The 23,625-nt window shown below is 38.2% G+C and overlaps 1 protein-coding gene across 4 annotated transcripts in view; it reads left to right on the top strand.

The window, feature by feature from the left end:
* Positions 1–18,366, top strand: part of tpm4a (tropomyosin 4a) — a 92,731-nt gene extending 74,365 nt beyond the window's left edge. For 2 of the 4 annotated variants that reach the window (XM_028816516.2, XM_028816518.2), the window contains 7 exons: positions 6,027–6,160; positions 6,312–6,429; positions 7,075–7,145; positions 11,018–11,093; positions 11,217–11,279; positions 11,369–11,438; positions 17,567–18,366. In XM_028816516.2, coding sequence (XP_028672349.1) covers positions 6,027–6,160; positions 6,312–6,429; positions 7,075–7,145; positions 11,018–11,093; positions 11,217–11,279; positions 11,369–11,438; positions 17,567–17,649 — 615 coding nt within the window. In that variant the 3' untranslated portion in view covers positions 17,650–18,366. Of the gene's footprint in view, positions 1–6,026; positions 6,161–6,311; positions 6,430–7,074; positions 7,146–11,017; positions 11,094–11,216; positions 11,280–11,368; positions 11,439–12,035; positions 12,319–17,566 lie in introns of those variants that run through there. The other 2 variants (XM_028816517.2, XM_028816519.2) reach the window with 1 other exon arrangement.
* The last annotated feature ends 5,259 nt before the right edge of the window (positions 18,367–23,625 follow it).

Here is a 23,625-nt window from a genome sequence, read left to right as displayed (position 1 = left end):
GGCATGCTCAGATTGGAGGCAAACTCTTTGCAGGAACTATATACAGTGCATCCGGAAAGTATTCACAGCGCATCACTTTTTCCACATTTTGTTATGTTACAGCCTTATTCCAAAATGGATTAAATTCATTTTTTTCCTCAGAATTCTACACACAACACCCCATAATGACAACATGAAAAAAGTTTACTTGAGGTTTTTGCAAATTTATTAAAAATAAAAAATCTGAGAGAGCACATGTACATAAGTATTCACAGCCTTTGCCATGAAGCTCAAAATTGAGCTCAGGTGCATCCTGTTTCCCCTGATCATCCTTGAGATGTTTCTGTAGCTTAATTGGAGTCCACCTGTGGTAAATTCAGTTGATTGGACATGATTTGGAAAGGCACACACCGGTCTATAGAAGGTCCCACAGTTGACAGTTCATGTCGGAGCACAAACCAAGCATGAAGTCAAAGGAATTGCCTGTAGACCTCCGAGACAGGATTGTCTCAAGGCACAAATCTGGGGAAGGTTACAGAAAAATTTCTGCTGCTTTGAAGGTCCCAATGAGCACAGTGGCCTCCATCATCCGTAAGTGGAAGAAGTTTGAAACCACCAGGACTCTACCTAGAGCCATCTAAACTGAGTGATCGGGAGAGAAGGGCCTTAGTCAGGGAGGTGACCAAGAACCCGATGGTCACTCTGTCAGAGCTCCAGAGGTCCTCTGTGGAGAGAGGAGAACTTTCCAGAAGGACAACCATCTCTGCAGCAATCCACCAATCAGGCTTGTATGGTAGAGTGGCCAGACGGAAGCCACTCCTTAGTAAAAGGTACATGGCAGCCTGCCTGGAGTTTGCCAAAAGGCACCTGAAGGACTCTCAGACCATGAGAAACAAAATTCTCTGGTCTGATGAGACAAAGATTGAATTCTTTGGTGTGAATGCCAGGCGTCACATTTGGGGGAAACCTGGCACCATCCCTGCAGTGAAGTATGGTAGTGGCAGCGTCATGCTGTGGGGATGGTTTTCAGCGGCAGGAACTGGGAGACTAGTCAGGATAAAGGGAAGGATGACTGCAGCAATGTACAGAGACATCCTGGATGAAAACCTGCTCCAGAGCGCTGTTGACCTCAGACTGGGGCAACGGTTCATCTTTCAGCAGGACAACGACCCTAAGCACACCGCCAAGATATCAAAGGAGTGGCTTCAGGACAACCCTGTGAATGTCCTTGAGTGGCTCAGCCAGAGCCCAGACTTGAATCCAATTGAACATCTCTGGAGAGATCTTAAAAAGGCTGTGCACCGACGCTTCCCATCCAACCTGATGGAGCTTGAGAGGTGCTGCAAAGAGGAATGGGCGAACTCGCCAAGGATAGGTGTGCCAAGCTTGTGGCATCATATTCAAAAAGACTTGAGGCTGGAATTGCTGCCAAAGGTGCATCGACAAAGTATTGAGTAAAGGCTGTGAATACTTATGTACATGGGATTTCTCAGTTTTTTTTTTTTGTTTTTTTTTTAATAAATTTTCAAAAATCTCAGGTAAACGTTTTTCACGTTGTCATTATGGGGTGTTGTGTATAGAATTCTGAGGAAAAAAATGAATTTAATCCATTTTGGAATAAGGCTGTAACATAACAAAATGTGGAAAAAGTGATGCGTTGTGAATACTTTCCGGATGCACTGTAGTAAAAACGTCAGAGCCTAATGAAAAATCAAATTAAAGTGTGCTTTCAGCACTTACAGGACTCTGTTAGTGAGATCACAGCTTAGAGCCATAGCAGATTGCCTCAGTGTTGCATTAATGTGCTGATTACAGTTGAAAATAAGTCTTCAGAAGTGACATTTAAAAGTTTTTAGCTCAATGTTCAATCTTGAGATGATTAATTATAAGCAGTCCACAGCAATCCAAGCACATCTACCAAATAACTACTCAATTTGAGAAAGTGTATGTGTGTCTGTATCTTCGCTTTACTGCATTGTGCTTTCATGTCTCTGTCTTGTAATACTGCTAGCTTGGTTACGTTCTATACTCATGCACTTCATTATGCACCTTTTCATTAAGTGATTAATTGAAGAGTTTCCGTTTAAGTAATACACTTTGATAAGCTGCTGTCAAGTTATTTACAGTCTGATTTTCACAAGGTTCTGTATTTTTCATTACGGTGATAATGCTACCAGCCACTGTATTCATCACAAAACTGTAGCGATTGGTAAAATGTTTACTTTTTACACATTTATGCAGCATTTAAACTTTACAAACTGTAAGTTAGATGCTTAAAAGTAAGCTGCACAATAAGTGCTATGGAAAGCAACTCTTTTACGTCTGCTATGTTGGAAAATGTTTTTCTTCTGTAAGGGTGACCATTTGGGAAGTGAACCATTGTAACAAGCAGGGTCCAATCAGGGAAGGGCCACACAATAAGCACAGACCAATTAGAGCATCATTTTTAGAAAACTTAATTTTTGCTTGTGCAGACCAAAATGCCAACAGCACATTTTCAAAAGTATATGGCTATGGAAAGCTTTTGTTTTTCAGGGGTCAAAATGATGAGGATGTGTGGACAGAAGGTGAACATTTTGACAAATGCATTTGTTTTTAAATGAAAACATAGCAGTGTGGAAGAGGCCCATTTGAGGTGTCATTTTCAAAGTACCTAATTAGTTTGTACATCTGTGTTTAGTGTAGGTTAAAATGAGATTGATTTATAAAGGCTTAAAGCACATACGTCACACATGTCAACCTACTAACCCGAATACGTATTTCTCCATCTTAAAGGGTGGTGTCGTTTGTAGCAGGGTTTGAAAATTTCATTGCTCCATTCATTTCTTCAATAAGAGAGAGCAACTATACCAATTCAAATGACTCCGTAACTCCACTACTGTCCTTCAGTAACACTGAATATTCTTTTACATGAGCTTGGTTTTATTCCTGTTAAACAGGAATGAGTTCAACTTTGTTTTTTTGTGTGTGTGTGTCTTCTGGGTGGAATAGTGTCAAATGCCTGTTATATGATTAACTTTTGTGTACAGTCTGTCAGGTGTCCAACGTGTCATGCAGGATCAGTATTTCACCCTGTGCCTCAGCACACAATCCTGCTGGGCTGTCTTTAGCTAAATACTTAGTTTTATACAAGCCATTATTTATGGTGGATTGGAGGAATAGGCACCTATATGTGTGTAATGTGTACATTTGAAGCCACCCAGTAAAAGGTGCTATCTTTCCCATCGGTATTTGCTAGCAGAAATTTGAGTTGGACTGAGAATACATCTTTAAGCATAACTTAAAATGTAGTTCAGTGGCCTTGTTCTAAATGTTTATTAAAAATGGCTGCCTCTTCTATTTAATCTTGTCTTCCGTAATTTTTTTTTTTTTTTTTTTTTTTTATAAACTGGATATTTTGTTACACAATTGTGTAATTTGTTTTGAGTATATTGTATGTATGCATTTGTTTTTAAATATACACACACAATCTCATACTTGTGTATATAACGATATTCATGCTGGTTTAGAGAAATGGTATATAATAGTAATAATAGATGATTTAGTTTTTATCAGGTTAATTTGAGAATAATTTTTTTTGTCCTCCCTTTTCACCCTGCTTCCATAAACCCAAAACCAGTTAGTTGCTTCAGTTCCTCTGTTGCTAGCTATAAACAGCTGGTTTCATTTAGGGGTGGGTGTTTTTTTTTTTGGTTTTTTTTTGAGTGATTACTCTTTGGCTCTTGTGTCTCGCTGCCATTTTACCACAGACATTCTCTCCAGTCCGTTTTTACCATATAAGGAAAGTGACTTTTGTGATCCTCGGAAGACTTGAAGGAAGAGGGAGGAGGAGTCCAGCAGACAGGATCTGTGACCCTGAAATGTTAAGAGACTGCATTCCCTTCTGCCCACAGGATGCTGGCTACAAATACAGGCCTATATCCTGCTAGTTTATTTTATCTTTCTGACATGTGTGTACATATGTTTGTGTGCACTGTACTTAATAATGGGTGCGTAAGGAAATGTGCATGCAGTCTGTCTCTCTATTTGTGTATATAAAGTATAATCTCCTAAAGAATGGGAAAGCCTTTTTTTTATTTAAAACTTATGACTCTTACAAAGAAAGCACTTTTTTTTGTTAATAGGCTTTGGAAAGTGGGATGGTTGAATCAGAAAACACTGAATCCTACTTAAAGAAGCACATTTTCTCATTCCAAAATCATGTCTTAAACACAAATAAAAACACAAATGTGGTGCAGGCAAAATGACATTCAAACTTTTGCTCCCTCTTTTTTGAAATATGCTAGACCAGCTTTGTTTGGGTTAGTGTGGCGGAAGCTTTGCCCACTTGCATTTTTTGAGAAAAGGTCAGAAGTTTCCATTGATTGCACCCCATGCCTGTTGCTCTTGTTCGTCTATATAAGCAATTCAGTTTTTCTGTACCATAGTGCTTACAAGTTAATGGCTGGGGAAGGCATACTGTAAGCATCATGCTAATGGCAGGTTTTGCTTCAGACTGTTCCTTGGAAAGTAATGCCCTGCTACTGTGGGGTTTTTTTCTTTCTCCATTAGCCACGTTTGCTGTATTTTTGTGTGCGTAACTGAAAGCTGTGCAAACAACTGTCAACATCTTTTTCCAGATGAAAACAGCACTGTCTTCAATATTTTATTAACTAATATGTTTAGATTATGAGGGAATGGAATATTCATCTACAGTCCAAATATTTCTCTGTGCAGTTTTTTTTAACCATTTGGTTAAACCAACTTAGCTCTCATGTTGGTGTATAGTGTTTTAAACACTGCAGGATGTCTGTGACGTGCTCTGAGATGTTTGGTGGGGTGAGGTGGGTGGTGACAGAGGGAGGGAGCATTTGTTTGCTTTCCTGTATCTTCTAGGAAGTGGCTTGCCTTCTGGCAGATTTGATGAGCCACAACCTGAATATGATTCAGGCCAGTGTACTACTGGGTTGTTTGGTGCAGGTTGGAACCCTGCTGCATAGTTTATTGTGCTTTTAGTTGCTTGTGGGATTTTCTGTAGTTTGGGCTACAGTTCTGTACTCTAGACTTTGTCATTAATAAGCATCACTTGCAGAATAAGCTACTATGGTGTGAAATTTAAAGTTATTTTGTGACATTTGTAAGTAGGTTCTTCCTAATGGGATGCAGTTCTTTTTGTAAGCAGCTATGAAGGAAATAGAATTATGCTTTTTTTCTTCACATTTTTTTTTAAAGATGTAAGTGAAATGCTAATTTGCTTATTCAGAGTCCCCAGTTGGCAATGTAATGTGTTGCACATGTAGTTTTACTATACAGTGCCGTGAACCCCCAGACCTCCATTTCATATGTTGCTGTAAATTTTTGATACTAAATGTGTCAGGTTTTCAACAAAAAATATTTAACCAAAGTCGCCTGAGTGAACAAATAAAGCATTTTTAAACTTCTGAATTTATTGAATGAAGAAAGTTATCCAACCACCCACTGGTACTATGTGAAAAGTAATTCCTACCCTTACACTTAACTGGTTACACCATATTCAACTTCAATGCCCCCTATAATTCAGTATCGGTCCTTCATCACTTGATGATTTTAAAGTGTTTTTCTTTCAGCTGGGTGTCTTTTATCCAATATTTGATTTTGGTTAAAGGCTTGAAAGCATTAAGAAAAAAAAAAAAATTAATAAAAGAGGATATCGAGCAGGAGGCAAATACTTATTCCACAGCACTGTGTGTATGTATAGACCAATATTTTTGAAGTTTAGAAATAAAAATAAGTTGGATAGCACTCTAAGAAAATTAACTCGACTCTATTGGGCATTTAGCTCTTTCATTTGACCAATGGGTGACTGATGTGTGCAAAGCATCAAAACCATGAGATCATATTTTGGTTGTGCCTGTTTCCCCCACACTAGAGCCCACACCTCCCTTTTTGTTGGGGAAAAATTAATCTAGTAAATGCCTTTCAAATGCTGTACAAAACAGGTTATTTTACGTGGCTCTGTACTCTATTCTGTGGTGAAATCTTCCAGTTCTCCCTAATTCCAAACCTTGCCTTTGTCTCGACGCTCACAGGCTGAGGGAGATGTTGCAGGTCTCAACCGTCGTATCCAGTTAGTGGAAGAGGAGCTTGACCGAGCCCAGGAGCGACTTGCAACTGCCCTACAAAAACTGGAGGAGGCAGAGAAGGCAGCCGATGAGAGTGAGAGGTGAGTGCAAACCAACTAAAGGGATTCTACTTTAATGAAGTGCAGTGTTTGTGTAAGTAAATATGATATAAGGGGATTATTTACATCCTATACAAAGTTAATCTGAATTTGTGACAGCACGGTGTAATTGGTTTTGTGGTGTTCATTGCAGAGGCATGAAGGTGATTGAGAACCGAGCAATGAAAGATGAGGAGAAGATGGAAATCCAGGAATTGCAGCTCAAAGAAGCAAAGCACATCGCTGAAGAGGCTGACCGTAAATATGAGGAGGTGAGGGAAAGAAGCAGGGAGAAAACAGTATAGTGTGGTAGTATTTACCGCCATGTGTATTTTTTGTGCTCAAGAATTGCAGTGAAGAGCCTGAATCCTGGAGTGTGGTGTTCGGCATAATCAGTAGAAGGTGCAAAAGATGCTGCGGAGTATTTGCAAGCTTAAGTAGACGTATAATAACATTTTAGCACTTTTAACAAAAGTTGTATGCCTGCTTATTATTAAGAATAAACACACTATATTTTCTGTTTCCATAGATTAAGATGTAGACTGTCTATTGACTGTGCAGTTTCCTTTTTCTTTTCACTTTATGGCAATGATGTGCCTTGACTCCTATGGGTCTGTTAGTTTGTATCATAAATCATTGTAATCTAATCCAAGGTCACTTGGAAGCTAGCAGGAGTTCATCTCAGGTCCTGCTTTGTAGAGCATTGTAACACACAAAGCAGCTCATTCACACAAAATACATTTTAAATTTTTTCAGTTTACACAGCACACACATTTTTGGACTTGGGGAGTAAAAGCAAAGTAAATGTAAAAATTGACTTTTGAGTGACGTTAGTATTGAGCAACCAGGAGGTGTGTTTTAATCATTCTTGCACTGTATTTTTGGACATTATGTGAAAACTGTTTTGGTTCTTTCAGGTTGCACGTAAGCTGGTTATCCTGGAGGGAGAGTTGGAGAGAGCAGAGGAGCGTGCAGAAGTTGCAGAATTGTAAGTTTATTGCCAATATAAATATAGATCACTCCTACCTCTTCAACGTAATACTCATTTACTGTAGTTTTATTTTTCCTTTGCAGTTTAATATAATTAATTGGGTATGGATGAGAAATCAAAACACTACATTGTAATGTGTTAATACTGTTTTGTTTTTTGTTTTTTTAGTATTGCTTAATGACACTAGGCCACATCAGGCTATTTGCATGTTTCCATAAATCTTCAAGTGAACACAACCTCAGCATGGTATAAATGCAGTACATATTTCAGCACATTTACAGCACAAATTTAGCATTTATTTGCTGGAATTAGCATTTAAAAAATGAGATTATTATAAGTGGAAGGTTTTGTGGACTATTGAGTCAATAATTACTAACACCTTTTGCAGAGGTCACTTTTAAAATATTTCCAGTAGCTAATTGAGAATCTGTCTGTTCTTAGGGGTTTTATCCACTTTTTTTCCAGAACGTTCTAGCTCAAAAGTTTTTGGTCTTTCTTGCACTGCAAATTTGAGTTTTCCCATCAGATTTTTCAGTAATAATCTAGTTTAATCACTGCCTTGGTAAAAGTCTATTCTGTTTTTTAGTTTTGAATTCATCAAAAACTCCAGACATTAGCTGAAGTTCAATAATTCTTAATTTCACATGTATGCTGTTTTCTCTGTCAGTTACTACCGTGCAGCTCTAAAGCAGTATATCTGATCAAATCAAATTTTATTTGTCATCATACAATATGTAATGAAATGCTTAGATGCTATACTCCTAAGACTGCATTAGAAGAAACAGTAAAAAAAAAAATAACAAAATAATAAAAATCAAAATGTACAATGAGAGAATAAATAATGTAAGAGCATTAGCATTCGAGTGTCATGTGCTTCTAAGCACTGTTCCTCATTTAAGATGTGGATGGACTGTGGAAAGGAGCTCCTCCACAATCTTTCTGATTTGGTCTTTTGGCAGCGATAGCGTTTGCCTAACTGCATCACAGAGAAGAGGCCAGTGTTTGGATGGCTAGTAATAATATCCACCTCAGATAATGTTTTACGTCTGTTTGAACAGATGTCAGTTATGCAGACAAAATAAAGCAAATATGACTAATGGCACTTCATTTGGTTCCATCCATCCACAATGCTTTGCTCAAACAGTGCCCTTGGTAATCCTATGTGTTATACATGCTTCAAACTTTTTGATGTGTTTCTGAAATGATCTAAGCAATGCTCTGCTGTGGGCCATTAGTTGAGTATTAGTTACACATTTCTGCAAATCCTTTGCAGTGACATCTGCGTTTTGCTTTGTATGTATGTAAAGTTTTATAAGCAGTTTCTCTTTACTTCTGTTTCTGAAAGTGTTTTAAAAATCTTCCTAGAGCTTTTTCTTTAAATGTCCAGTATCATTATGCACTTAACTACTTAATGGACTCCATGGTCGTTGAGACTTTGCAAAACATCCAGAGAGCTTAGAAAGATAACAATACTTGTTCAACTTGAGTATTTTTCACCAGACTTGATTTAAGTCAGTCAAGTTTTGAGACATAAAGTATATAGCAGAATATAGCAGAGCCCCTTTTGTTTACTTTCTTAAATTCAGCAAATAAGAAGTAATAGTGCCTTAAATGTGTAGAAAGGTTTCATGTTGATGTTTTTACCCTGCACAGATTGTGTTTAGCATTAATTTCTGGGAAATATGCAATTTTGCCCACAGTCTCGCATTTATTTGTAAACAATGTAAATGGTATAATATCTAGATTTGCATGAGACATTTTTAAAGTATTGGTGTCTCACTAAAGCTGACCAAATTATTCACTGACAGAGATCAAAATCTGTAGTCAGAAAATTCGCTTATGTCTTTGTGAGCTGATATGCATATGAGACACATGATCGAGTCCAATGAGCAGTTGAAGCTTTGGATATCTCATCCGAAAACACATGCTAGAACATTGTCTCCTTAAGTAAGATGTTAGTATAACTTGGTTGTGTTGCTATCATTCTAAAATTACTATTATCGTTTACAAGCTTGGAAAATATGTTCAGTTTCAAATCTGAAGCAGCACATTCATTCATTGTCTGCCCTAATGAAAGGCAACCTACTTTACACTGCTTATAGCAGTCAGGTTTATGGCATTGCAATGCAAGCTATTCAGCGTGGCTAAAGACAGATACTCAGTGAAGTGTAATAGCCTTTTAGAGTTTTTTATTTAAAACTGAATTTTGATGAAAATACAAAACTCAATATATGCTCATTAATTTTCAATGTTTTCCTGGTTAAGGTAAAAGTGGCAACATGCCAAACTGGGCACACCGGGCCATCCTGTCCTTAGAAACTTCTTCCAAGCTTCTCCTGGTTAAATCCCAGATGCCCTAGGCCTTTGGAAATTGGGGGGGGATCTATCCAGTGTATATTGAGTCTGTACCCAGCTCATTTTCTAGTGGAATGTTCCCAGAAGGCATCTGAACTACATGTCTAAACCTTTCAATCCATAGTAACAGCAGCAGCTGTAATCTGAGGTTCTTGATCCTCTCCCGTTGTTGAGCTCCACCTCACTGTGTCAGTTTGGTAAGCTTAGCCACCCTACCCAGAACACTTGTCACCACAAACTTTCAGTAACTACTTTGTAGCTGTTAGATATCTGAGTTTGAGTTGACTAACCGGATGATGGGTTTCAATTTACCAAAGATTTGGCTCCCCTGTTGCCACCATAGTCTGGTACAACCTCACCAAAATTGCTGCATTAAACTGTGGATCAGTGTCACATTTGCGTATACCCTTACATGTGAACAAGACCCCGAGTTATTTGAGCTGCGTCAGGTAAAGGAGTACTCCTTACATTGGCTATAGTGAACAAACAACTTTTTTTTTCTGGGTGAGGACCACACCCTCAAAATTCAAATTTTTATCCCAAATGCACTCCACTGTGAACTACTCTAGTACATACCAGTAGTCCTAGAGTGATGTGCACAGAAGAATAACATCTACAGACAGACTTGTATCATCCCTTTCATTCACAAACTGAAAAAAAAATTAAAACCTGTAAACCTGCAATACAAATTGATATCCTGCCCAAGGGAAATCCTTTTACACAGGAAGAGACAAAATACTTCATACAGAATCCAAGTGGAACACAACTGCCCTAGAACCCCATACTGTTACACGTTCCACATTATACAGTGGAGAAAACAGTCAAGTTTGTTGACAAACCATATCTCCTTCTCCTTCATTCCACAAAACACATGTTTATAGAAATTACATGAATAGCTCTCAATATTTTGATCTATTACAACAAGCTTAAATATTTTGAGTATATGACCATATTGGTCATTGATCAATATGTGCATTTGTTTTAGTGTTGTATATGAGAGAAAAAGGGTACTTCTCTAAACTGTTGTGACTGTTTTATGATATGCACATATTAATTCTTGTTGAGAGGACTACCATCACCTTTCCTTCCTGCAGACTTTTCTCCCATCACTGCAGGGCACAATGTTATCACTTAGATCAGCTTCCTTTGAAGAAAAAGTATGACACAAGTTTATAAAAAAAGCTAGCAAGTTTTAGTGGAATACCCCAAGGCATCCAACAGTTGGCTAGACAGCAGAACACCATAAAGCAGATTGGTTTAAGGACCTGAGTTGGAGGAATATCGTAGACACTGGGAGCTATGGAATGGTAGGGTGTATGTAGGCTGCTTATAAAATTAATATCAATTTGAGCATTTTTTTTTTTGATGCATTTCAAAAAATCCCTATCATTAGTGGGTTTTTTTTTTTTTTTTTTAATATATATATATATATATATATATATATATATATATATATATGTATATATATATATATGTATATATATATGTATAAAGTTTTGATCTTTTTCCTGTAGGAAATGCAGTGACCTGGAGGAAGAACTGAAGAATGTCACCAACAACCTGAAATCCCTGGAAGCCCAATCTGAGAAAGTAAGAGCACACTGGAATGGTGGAAGACATCGTAGAAGTTTCTGTTGATGTAATCACTAGTGCAGCTAGTATTAAGCCAGCACCAGTTTTAACAGTACATGTGTTTCTTCACTTTCCTTGCAGTACTCTGAAAAAGAAGACAAGTATGAAGAGGAGATAAAAGTCCTCAGTGACAAACTAAAAGAGGTGCGTCAGCTATGTGATAAAGCTTTCTGAGAATCCTGCATAATACCTTTTTAAGAGAGCATTAAAAATCTTGTTAAATCACCTTGCAGGCTGAGACCCGCGCTGAGTTTGCAGAAAGGACAGTAGCCAAACTGGAAAAGACTATTGATGACCTGGAAGGTATGAGACACTTTTTTTTTTTTTTTTAATTTATTTTTTTGCTGAGCTTGTGCTACTTGGTCCATCTCTAGAGTGTTTATCATATATCCAACAACTGCTAAATTGTTGTAATTTATATATGGTCTTTATATCGCCTAATTGAAAAACATATACTTATCACTATATCTTGTGAAGATTTATTTGTAGTAGTTTTGTTTGTAAAGCTTCTTTCAAGAGCCACGAGTGGCTCTCCAGTACTTTAAGGTAAATTAAAGTTGTGAAGATGTTGGTGACCATGCACAAGAATTGAGATTATTTCCAAAAAATTCCTATCCCTTGTGCATTATTTATATTGACTGAAAGGATTTGGTTTGGTACTTACAGTAGTGTCAGACTGATGCTTATTTAAAAGTGTCAAAGGAAGAATCTGAACAGGTTAGCTTTACAGTGTAGTTTTGAATGGGGTTCTGAACAGATTCTTTCATACCTCTTTAACCTGTCTCTGTTTCTCTCCTCTTGTTTCTTCTTCTTGCTTAATTTCTGCCTTCCTCACTGATGTGTTCTTCTGTCATTTCGCTGTTCCTGCTTCCTGTTGAACATTTCCCTTCAAATTTCAAGATGAATTATACGCTCAGAAGCTGAAGTACAAGGCGATCAGCGAGGAGCTGGATCACGCCCTCAATGACATGACTTCCTTGTAAAGGCTCTTCATCTATCGGTCTCTGCCTCTCTCTCATACCCTGTGAAGCTCTTCTCTAAGTTCCCAATTCTGCCAGAGCTCTGGCTGTTCACCGTTGTGCCTTTTTCCTCTTTGGCTCACTTTTCTGTCTCTGTTTAAAAGAAAAAAAAAACTGATAATTATATTTTAAGGAAAAATAAAGTACTAATTTGTTCCATTGTAGCTTTCCTTACTGTGTCTTATTATAAATTCAGTTAAATATTGTATGGTCAAACCATTTTCTCTTGTATTCAAGTGACCTTTTAATTAACAGTTCAGTTGGTGTGGGTGTGCGAGACACTGCACCTTGCAACACACGTGTCATGAACAGGGCAAAATATCTCTAATACAGGCTTCCTCCAAGGTTTGTAAATGGTGGATAGATGGCTGTGTTTTTTAAAGAGCAAATAATGACCCTCCAGTATTCAGATCTTTGATTGTGTGGGTAGGAAAGTGGATGCTTAGTTACATATGCACGAGGCTTCATCAAACCAGTAGTGTTTGTCAAAGTTGTTTTTGTTTTGAACACCACAATGCTAAAGTAGTTGACTTTATGGTTGGTGCCAGTATTTTTGAACAATATGATCTATTGCATTAATTTGAAGGTATTTTATTTACATGTCTAACTGTATAAATATGCATTAACTATACCATAAAATACATTTGATGCTTAAGGTACTTGTTCATTAATGCATAATATTTTAGTAAACTGGGTTATTACGGAAGATTTATATATTTGAGTGTTGGAGTTTCATGTTCAGCTCCAGTCTGTGGTATTCAAAATGTTACATTTACACAATCTAACCGTGCTTAAAGCTTTTGACAAAGGACGTCCAAAGATAATGCTATTAGCTCAATTGACCATGTAGTTATCCCATTGTGAGTGCAAGTGTGTCCCTTTGTGTCTGTCCTAGATTTCATTGGTAGTTCGTCCTGGGTGGGTGTATACCTTGTATACATTTTTTGAAATGGGTTGGGGCTCCCTGTCTGGGTGAGTTGAATAAATTAATAAACTGGTGGGAGTGTGTGTGTTATAAATGAAGCTAAATCAAAAGTAAAAACTTTTATTATTTATTTTTATTATTATTATTACAAAACAGACTTCCAAAATATTTACAATTCTTCAGCATAGCTTGTTTGTTCAACTGCTTCTCATATTATGGTGACAAAATATTTTTTATTAATTAGATGTGTGCTGCATCAGTCATATCTGCTAAATTGTACAAATGAAACCATGTGTTCTGTTTGTTGACCTTTCTACCCTAATTCACCTTTAGTCATGTGTGCTATTATTATTCTGTGAATTTGAAATGGTTTGGCCCCATTTCTCCTTTAATAGCACAAACAAGAGTAAGTTTTCTTTAAAGAGCATTGCAGCCTGAATGTTAAGATATCAGAATGGTACATCGGTCCAGTAGTATCATAACTTTGGGAAGGTTTCCTGCCACTTTAATTTCCCCACATTTTTGTGAATGTTTGAGCTTTTATATTAAATGTGCATTTACATGCAGATACAGTGCATACTGTACATACACAATGTAAAACAAAATCAGTTTTAAGACTGATATGGAAAGGGATGCACAGCTCAGACCGGAGTTGCAAAACTGGTTTACGTTGTGAAACTGTTGTATTTTGTGCTTTTATTTGCATGGAAAGTAAGAGATGAATATAATTGCAGGTACAGGATTGTCACAACAACCTTATCACTGTTTTTTATTTTTCTAAGTCTGTGCTTATTTATGTGTGTTCTAAGATTCTTAATCTTCTGCGTCCATCTTTATTTTGAAAAATAAGAAATGCACATGGAAATTTGGAATCATTAAAGGTTCTCCCGCATTAAAAAAATAAATAAATAAATAAAGGTGCAAATAGAAAACAGTGGAGTAAGTCTTAGTGGAAAGGGTCATCTGTAGTTGAAATAATGGTTACATGGCATTTGCTTGTAATTTTGACAAGAGTGCCTTTAAACTGCTGGGATAGAAGTGTCTTAAGTGGGAATATTTGTTCCACCTGCTCCTCTATATTCCATGTGTTGCTGAAGTATACATACTGTATGTAGCCGGTGGATACCATCGACAGTGAGAGTATAAATTTTAATGTTTAAGTAAGGTAATCTGTATGTCAGAAGCGTCCAGTTTATTACTGTCATATTTCCTTGAGTTTGCAACCATATAGAAAAGAAAGTCCTCATGCATCAAACTGAAGTTCACAGTATTTGAAAATAAGGCCACTATTGAAAGGTACAAAGTAAAGTCATGTCCGTAAAGATGAGTAATATTAAGAATGTTTAACTAAAAATTTCACTGTGGTATTTTGCAGCCTTACAATATACAGCAAGTGATGTTTTCCATTTTAGAAATGAAAAGTAACTCCTACAACTGCTTCATCAAGCATATAAATATTGCACCTCAGTGTGACTTGTATCCCACAGCAGTTTATTATAAGATGTTAAGTAATTGAGTATCCAGAAATGCATGTGCTGTTACAAGCCCAAAAGTAGAAGAAAGAACACTTCAAAAACTAAAGGTTAAGTTCAAACGTGACAATGCGCCTAGATAAATCTTGCAACCAGTTGATGCTCTAAAAACACAAGTGTGTGTCTGTACATTTTACATTTTTCTCATGTTTTAAGATATTGGTGACCCCAAGTGGTAGTATATTTGTTGAATTGGGTTTAATTTGCCTGCTCCCCTTTTACATTACATTTCCGTATTCCTAAATCTCTTTCAAATCCTGCCCGCTTCCTTAGGTTTAAAGAAAATTGCTTGTTCATGCATTGCATGATTCTTGTGAAAATGTCCAGCATATTGCAGTACCCAATCTGAACTTTCAAACCAACCCACAGACTCAAGCAGATTCATGCACTGTTTGCTCTTCTATTAAGTGGTCACCGCTGAGCTAGACAAAGCTCAGAAGCTTTTTTTTTTTCCCCAACTTTCAATTCCTGCCCACAACTGCAGCTTTGCAAAGGATAGAAATTGAAACAAATGTCTATTTCGGTGACTAATAGTTAATTGCAGACTAAAACCCGAGAGCTAATCACGAATGGTTCTACCATCAAAAAGGAAAGGGCGGACATTGGTCATGGGTGAGGAGAGGAAAGTGAGTGACAGACTGCCCTGTGGCTAGGATTGCTGACTCATTAACCAATTCCTTGGCTCTCCAGCACTATTTCAGTTGTACTCCTATTTTTGGCCTTCATTCGTGAAGAGACTAGTCTGCAAGTAACTGTTTCTCAATGTTGTATCCACATGTATATAAAATCGACAATATGATAGGCGCAGCCATAAAATTTGAGACATTCAGCCAGCTCCAGGTTAGGTTCATATGTGTCTGGAAGGTGCGACGTGGTTGAGCTGATGGAAAATCCAGCCGGTGGTAACTTGAAAGTTATAAATAGAGGGCTTTGGCTCAATTTGGTCAATGTATTCTGTTCAGGTTGATTATAGGTTATGTGTTTAGTTTTTTGTGTTGTTTTTTGCCCCCTACTAACACAATACACCCTTCTAGCTTACTTAATTTACAATTGTTTGCTACCTGTGGGTACATTAACATTTATATTGCCAGTCTTCATGCACATCAGAACAGGTAATCTACCTGAAGTTAAACTTATTTGGGCCTGATCAGTATTTGAATGGGATACAAACAAGAAAAAGCTGCTGGAAGAGGTGTTTGGAAAGGCCAGCGGGGGGATGCTTACCCTGTGGTCTGTGTGTGGATTTTATTGTCTCAGTGCAGTGATGGAAACGATCTGCTGTATTAAAAAAAAAAAAAAAAAAAAATACACAAACAAAAAAATGTTGCTGTCCTTCGGATGAGACATAAGGTCCTGACTCTTTGTGGTCATGAAAGATCTTTGGTTATTCTTTGAAAAGAGTAAGGTACTTCCTAATGTTCTGGCTAAATTGCCTACCATGGATGGTCAGTCTGTCCCTTATTGACCAATTCTCTTTCATCCCTTCACTGCTTAACTGCTAATGGGTGGTGAACATATGTGGGCATAAATGGCTGCTGTCATATCATCCAGGTAGAATGCCACATAATTCTAAAGTACTTTTGAGAACAGTAGAAATGTGTTATGTAAATGAAATTATTATTGCAAACATTTTATAATAAACTGATGAAACCCACAAATAAAACTTTCCTGAGTTCTCATATCCGTACAGTTCTGGTATCTTTTACAGAATTCTGACGTTCACAAGATTCTCAGCCTGTTAGTAATGTACATGGCAGTACTCAACATGATGCTTCTTGGTAACTCATATATAGCATCCAAACTCTGTTGGGTTGATGAAAACAAATCTTTTGCATTGCACAAATGTTCAGAGTGCTACCCAGATCTTTCAACATTTAAGAAAAAAACAAAAAAGTAAACACTTAGAATGTATATGAGTGTAATGAAAAATCTGCAATCTGCAAGCCAATCAGAGGGCTTCACATTCCTGTTTAGTGACCACTGTATAGTCTATCACTGCAGAGCTTTTGAAATTATACTGTGGCCACACTTAAATAACATAATATGAAGATGGCCATTGACTTTTTTCCAAATTACAATTCAAGGCAGTTACAGCATCAGCAGAATTTTTGGTATTCCAGTAGAGTAAGCATTGTCAACCATTACCACACAACATGATGATCCTATTTCAGTAACATATGAAATGTATGTAAGTTATGTACAGGAGGAAAATACTGCGAATAGCATAATCTGTGATAAATGTTGAAAAAGGATACATTTGTAAATGACGACAATTCAAGGAAAGGTTTCTTTAGCTCATCCGGTATGGTGTTTAATTCCTAGAACTTAAAAGCTGTAAGCTTGCAACATGGCACAAAAACATCTGGCACAAAACAACTGCCAACCCAGATATTAAAGAGGGCAGTGGCTAGTGTATTTAAATACAATCCATCAAGATTTAATGTGTCTGGAATTAATTTTGTTTGGCCAAGAAAGAAACATCTGATAGGGTTTTATGAGTCATAAAGGAGCCTTTGAACTCACCAGGGCAGTTTTATTTACTGTAACATGCTTTACAGTAGTACTTTTTAAAAAAAAAAAATCATGCTTTGAGAAAGATGCATTTTGTGAAGAACTGTAATTGAAGATGGGAGATTTAAAATCTATTAATATACACCACATAGCTTATGATGAATGTTTGAGTGGCACAAGAAGCAGCACATTCATAAAACCTTTTTATACATTCATAGTACATCTTTCATGATACCTGATAATTTATACAATGTCATGTGAAATTATTGCCTTCCCATGATCAAGATGCAAAATACAATCTGTTTGCTGTCTTTGAAGTTGCTGTCAATTTTAATTGGTATGAAGTCTGTCATATTGTTTTTATTTTGCAGTTGCAAAGCAGCATGTGACTAACCAACAAGAATGCATTTTGTAAAAATGTTGCTGTTTCTTGTTTCACAACAGAAAAATTATCAAGTGCCAAAGAGGAGAACTTGGGGATGCATCAAGTCCTGGACCAGACACTACAAGAACTCAATAGCTTATAAACCAAAACCAAACAAATGGTCAACATTCCAGGGATATTTCCATTTATTCCACACCAGGGAGCCTCTCGTTCCTGTAACCACAACAGGCGGTGGGGTGAAGGAACCTGCAATTTTGCTGGGTTTTTTTTTTTTTTTTTTTTTTTTTGCCTGCCACTGCAACATTTTAAGAAAGTCACGCTCTGTTTCTGCCACCCTCCTGTGCTCTCACCATTTTCTTTTACCCCCTTATTTGCCCCATTGTATTCCCTTCATTTTGTGAAATTTAAACACATTTTGATGCATGAAAGAGTCATTTGAGCAGTGGGTGGGTAAAGTCTGGCATTTTCTTGTAAAGGTCTAAATACAGATGCAACTGTACATTATAGTTGAAGATCAGTATTTGTAACTTTTTTTTTTTTTTTTTTTAAAGGGGTTGTTAGAGGAAAGCCTGTTGTAATTGACTTTGCTTTACATTTGAATGAAGTTTATATCTTCCATGGTTCCAAAATTATTTTTTTCGTGTTTGGAAACCCAAAAGTGGTGATCAATTTTGATTACATTTTATGTTTCCAGTTGCTAGTTGGCTCATTCAGAATTTTGTCATTTCAACTGTGCAGGCCTTCACGGAGAGATGTCGTCAAATAATTTGGGCGGGAAAAAAAAAAAAACTATCCTTGTGGTTCTTTAACCTGTTGGTTTGTAGTTGTGGCAGGCCCTCGTTTTTCATCAGCTCAAAATTGGGGAGACTAGCTTCAAAACCAAAGTCTACATTGATATTGTTCATCTGTGTCATTCTGTGAGTTTGTCAGACAGTCTCATGCCTGTATTCCTTAAAATTTATATTTTTAAAAATGACTTCACCTTTCTTAGCTTTCTATCTAATAAATTTTTACAAAAAAATTGTGTTTTTTTTTTGTTTGTTTGTTTTTTTTTTGCTTCTGCTTCCAGTCCAGTGTTTGGTTTGTTATTCAAGATAATTGATTAATTATTAGTGGTGGTTCTTGAATCTGGTCTCTGCTTTTTTTTTATCTTTAATCTGGAGTGCATTTCTGTTCCCAACTCTGGACATTACTTTTTTTTTTTTTTTCCCCCAAAAGTGGTTTTATCCAAAGCAGCTTATAGTTTATATGTGCATGAACAGAAAGTGTGAATGTATATGGAAACAAACCCAACAAGCTTTTCATTGGTCAACATTGTTTACATTTGCTTGATTCGTTAGACGACTTGGACAGTCAGTGTTCTGCCATTCAAAGTCATTTACTCGTGTAATTAACTGCATACTTAGATTCACTTGACATGTTGGAACTGAGAATATTCTGTCTACAACAATCGAATTATAGTACAGTAATCCCTCGCTATATCGCGCTTCGCCTTTCGCGGCTTCACTCCATCGCGGATTTTATATGTAAGCATATTTAAATATATATCGCGGATTTTTCACTGCTTCGCGGGTTTCTGCGGACAATGGGTCTTTTAATTTCTGGTACATGCTTCCTCAGTTGGTTTGCCCAGTTGATTTCATACAACAGACGCTATTGGCAGATGGCTGAGAAGCTACCCAACTTACTTTTCTTTCTCTCTCTCTTGCGCTGACTATCTGTGATCCTGACGTAGGGGGTGTGAGCAGGGGGGCTGTTCGCACACCTAGACGATACGGACGCTCGTCTAAAAATGCTGAAAGATTATCTTCACGTTGCTACCTTCTGTGTGCAGCTTTTAAGTATGCTGCATGGTGCTTCGCATACTTAAAAGCTCAAAGGGCACGTATTGATTTTTTTCTCTGTCTCTCTCTCTCTCTCTCTCTGCTCCTGACGGAGGGGGTGTGAGCTGCCACCTTCAACAGCTTTGTGCCGCGGTGCTTCGCATACTTAAAAGCCAAACAGCCCTATTGATTTGTTTGCTCCTTTGAAGAGGAAGATATGTTTGCATTCTTTTAATTGTGAGACTGAACTGTCATCTCTGTCTTGTCATGGAGCACAGTTTAAACTTTTGAAAAACAGACAAATGTTTGTTTGCAGTGTTTGGATAATGTTCCTGTCTCTCTACAACCTCCTGTGTTTCTGCGCAAATCTGTGACCCAAGCATGACAATATAAAAATGACCACATAAACATATGGTTTCTACTTCGCGGATTTTCTTATTTCGCGGGTGGCTCTGGAACGCAACCCCCGCAATGGAGGAGGGATTACTGTACTTTATTTTCCACTTGTTTTACCTTTTGCTTTTTGGTACATTTATAGCTTTTTCTGTACAATAAAGACAAGGAGTAGAGATTTGAATTTGACTAGTAGTTATGGAGGGCGACACAGTTCAGGCCAAGACTGTGATCTTGGGCAATTGTAGACAATTCTTGACGGGAATTGGGGTGTAAGATGTCTTAGATTGCCCACTGGCAGAACAAATGTGTACAACCCTGCTAATGTAGATGGGCTGCCACAAGTAGTGGTCTGTACTAAGAGCCCCAGATATAGATAATAAAATTTCCCCAAAAGCACAGGTAATTATAAAGATAATGTGTCTCCATGCTACCTGTTGTTGTGGTTGGGACGGTTAAATTGCCCCTTTAAAGGTTGCAAGAATGCAGAAGTACAGGGCTGCTCTTGGTGTAGTGTCAGGAGATCAAGCACAAGGACTTACACACACCAAAGTCCTGACTCTGAGGAGTTAAGTGTGGCGATCAGCTGGATGAATGACTGCAGAAGGGAGAAAAGTACAAAAGGTGTGGTATGTGTTGGATTATTATGTGCACTTGGAACCCCACCCAAGGACAAATGGCCATGCTAGTTAGGCTATGTTGTGCAGCCAGGGGTTTTATACCTTCCTTATGTTCTTGTGAATAAAACACTGTTTAATGATAGATACTTTATTAATCCCAAGGGGAAATTCACATGCTCCAGCAGCAGCATACTGATAAAGAAAATATTAAAGAGTGATAACAATGCAGGTATAACGGACAATAACTTTGTATAATGTTAACGTTTACCCCCCTGGGTGGAACTGAAGTGTCGCATAGTGTGGAGGAGGAACGATAATGTGTGTATGTATACAGTATATAGACACACGTATATACAGTGGTGTGAAAAACTATTTGCCCCCTTCCTGATTTCTTATTCTTTTGCATGTTTGTCACACAAAATGTTTCTGATCATCAAACACATTTAACCATTAGTCAAATATAACACAAGTAAACACAAAATGCAGTTTTTAAATGATGGTTTTTATTATTTAGGGAGAAAAAAAATCCAAACCTACATGGCCCTGTGTGAAAAAGTAATTGCCCCCTTGTTAAAAAATAACCTAACTGTGGTGTATCACACCTGAGTTCAATTTCCGTAGCCACCCCCAGGCCTGATTACTGCCACACCTGTTTCAGTCAAGAAATCACTTAAATAGGAGCTGCCTGACACAGAGAAGTAGACCAAAAGCACCTCAAAAGCTAGACATCATGCCAAGATCCAAAGAAATTCAGGAACAAATGAGAACAGAAGTAATTGAGATCTATCAGTCTGGTAAAGGTTATAAAGCCATTTCTAAAGCTTTGGGACTCCAGCGAACCACAATGAGAGCCATTATCCACAAATGGCAAAAACATGGAACAGTGGTGAACCTTCCCAGGAGTGGCCGGCCGACCAAAATTACCCCAAGAGCGCAGAGACGACTCATCCGAGAGGTCACAAAAGACCCCAGGACAACGTCTAAAGAACTGCAGGCCTCACTTGCCTCAATTAAGGTCAGTGTTCACGACTCCACCATAAGAAAGAGACTGGGCAAAAACGGCCTGCATGGCAGATTTCCAAGACGCAAACCACTGTTAAGCAAAAAGAACATTCGGGCTCGTCTCAATTTTGCTAAGAAACATCTCAATGATTGCCAAGACTTTTGGGAAAATACCTTGTGGACTGATGAGTCAAAAGTTGAACTTTTTGGAAGGCAAATGTCACGTTACATCTGGCGTAAAAGGAACACAGCATTTCAGAAAAAGAACATACCAACAGTAAAATATGGTGGTGGTAGTGTGATGGTCTGGGGTTGTTTTGCTGCTTCAGGACCTGGAAGGCTTGCTGTGATAGATGGAACCATGAATTCTACTGTCTACCAAAAAATCCTGAAGGAGAATGTCAGGCCATCTGTTCGTCAACTCAAGCTGAAGCGATCTTGGGTGCTTCAACAGGACAATGACCCAAAACACACCATCTACCTCTGAATGGCTGAAGAAAAACAAAATGAAGACTTTGCAGTGGCCTAGTCAAAGTCCTGACCTGAATCCAATTGAGATGCTATGGCATGACCTTAAAAAGGCGGTTCATGCTAGAAAACCCTCAAATAAAGCTGAATTACAACAATTTTGCAAAGATGAGTGGGCCAAAATTCCTCCAGAGCGCTGTAAAAGACTCATTGCAAGTTATCACAAACGCTTGATTGCAGTTATTGCTGCTAAGGGTGGCCCAACCAGTTATTAGGTTCAGGGGGCAATTACTTTTTCACACAGGGCCATGTAGGTTTGGATTTTTTTTCTCCCTAAATAATAAAAACCACCATTTACAAACTGCATTTTGTGTTTACTTGTGTTATATTTGACTAATGGTTACATGTGTTTGATGATCAGAAACATTTTGTGTGACAAACATGCAAAAGAATAAGAAATCAGGAAGGGGGCAAATAGTTTTTCACACCACTGTATGTATGGGATAGTCAGAGAGATGCAGAAAGTAGACAAGAGTACAAGGAGATAAGGCGTAAGGTGAAGAGAGAGGTGGTGAAGGCTAAAGAAAAGGCGTATGATGAGTTGTATGAGAGGTTGGACACTAAGGAGGGAGAAAAGGACCGGTGGGCTAGACAGAGGGACCGAGCTGGGAAAGATGTGCAGCAGGTTAGGGTGATAAAGGATAAAGATGGAAACGTACTCACAAGCAAGGAGAGAGTGTTGAGCAGATGGAAAGAGTACTTTGAGAGGCTGATGAATGAAGAGAACGAGAGAGGGAGAAGAGGTTGGATGATGTAGAGATATTGAATAAGGAAGTGCAACAAATTAGCAAGGAGGAAGTGAGGACAGCTATGAAGAGGAAGAAGAATTGGAAGGCTGTTGGTCCAGATGACAGCATGGTGGTGGTGTTTAGGAGAGATGGTAATGGAGTTTTTAACCAGATTGTTTAATGCAAACCCTTAAAAATGAGAGGTTGCCCGAGGAGTGGAGAAGAAGTGCACTGGTACTGATTTTGAAGAATAAGGGGGATGTGCAGGACTGCAGTAACTACAGGTGGATAAAATTGATGAGCCACATCATGAAGTTATGGGAAAGAGTAGTGGAAGCTCGGTTATGAAGTGAGGTGATGATTAGCAAGCAGCAGTTTGGTTTCATGCCAAGAAAGAGTACCACAGATGTGATGTTGGCTCTGAGGATGTTGATGGAGAAGTTTAGAGAAGGCCAGAAGGAGTTGCATTGCGTCTTTGTGGACCTGGAGAAAGAATATGACAGGGTGACAAGAGAGGAGCTGTGGTATTGTATGAGGAAGTCGGGAGTGGCAGAGAAGTACGTAAGAGTTGTACAGGATATGTACGAGGGAAGTGTGACAGTGATGAGGTCTGCGGTTGGAATGATGCTGGAGATGGGATTACATCAGGAATCGGCTCTGAGCCCTTTGTTATTTGCAATGGTGATGGACAGATTGACAGATGAGTTGAGATGGGAGTCCCCATGGACTATGATGTTTGCTGATGACATTATGATCTGTAGCGATAGTAGGGAGCAGGAGCAGACCCTGGAGAGGTGGAGATATGCTCTAGAGAGCAGAGGAATGAAAGTCAGTAGGACCACTAAGACAGAATGCATGTGTGTGAATGAGAGGGAGGTCAGTGGAATGGTGAGGATGCAGGGAGTAGAGTTGGTGAAGATGGAGTACAGTACAGAGTAATGGGGATTGTGGAAGAGAGGTGATAAGAGTGCAGGCAGGGTGGAGTGGGTGGAGAAGAGTGTCAGGAGTGATTTGTGACAGACGG

This window comes from Erpetoichthys calabaricus, chromosome 12, assembly GCF_900747795.2.
Source record: "Erpetoichthys calabaricus chromosome 12, fErpCal1.3, whole genome shotgun sequence".
Lineage (NCBI taxonomy): Eukaryota > Metazoa > Chordata > Cladistia > Polypteriformes > Polypteridae > Erpetoichthys > Erpetoichthys calabaricus.
The sequence above is the reverse complement of the archived record's forward strand: the minus strand, read 5'-3'. Positions and strand labels throughout refer to the sequence as shown.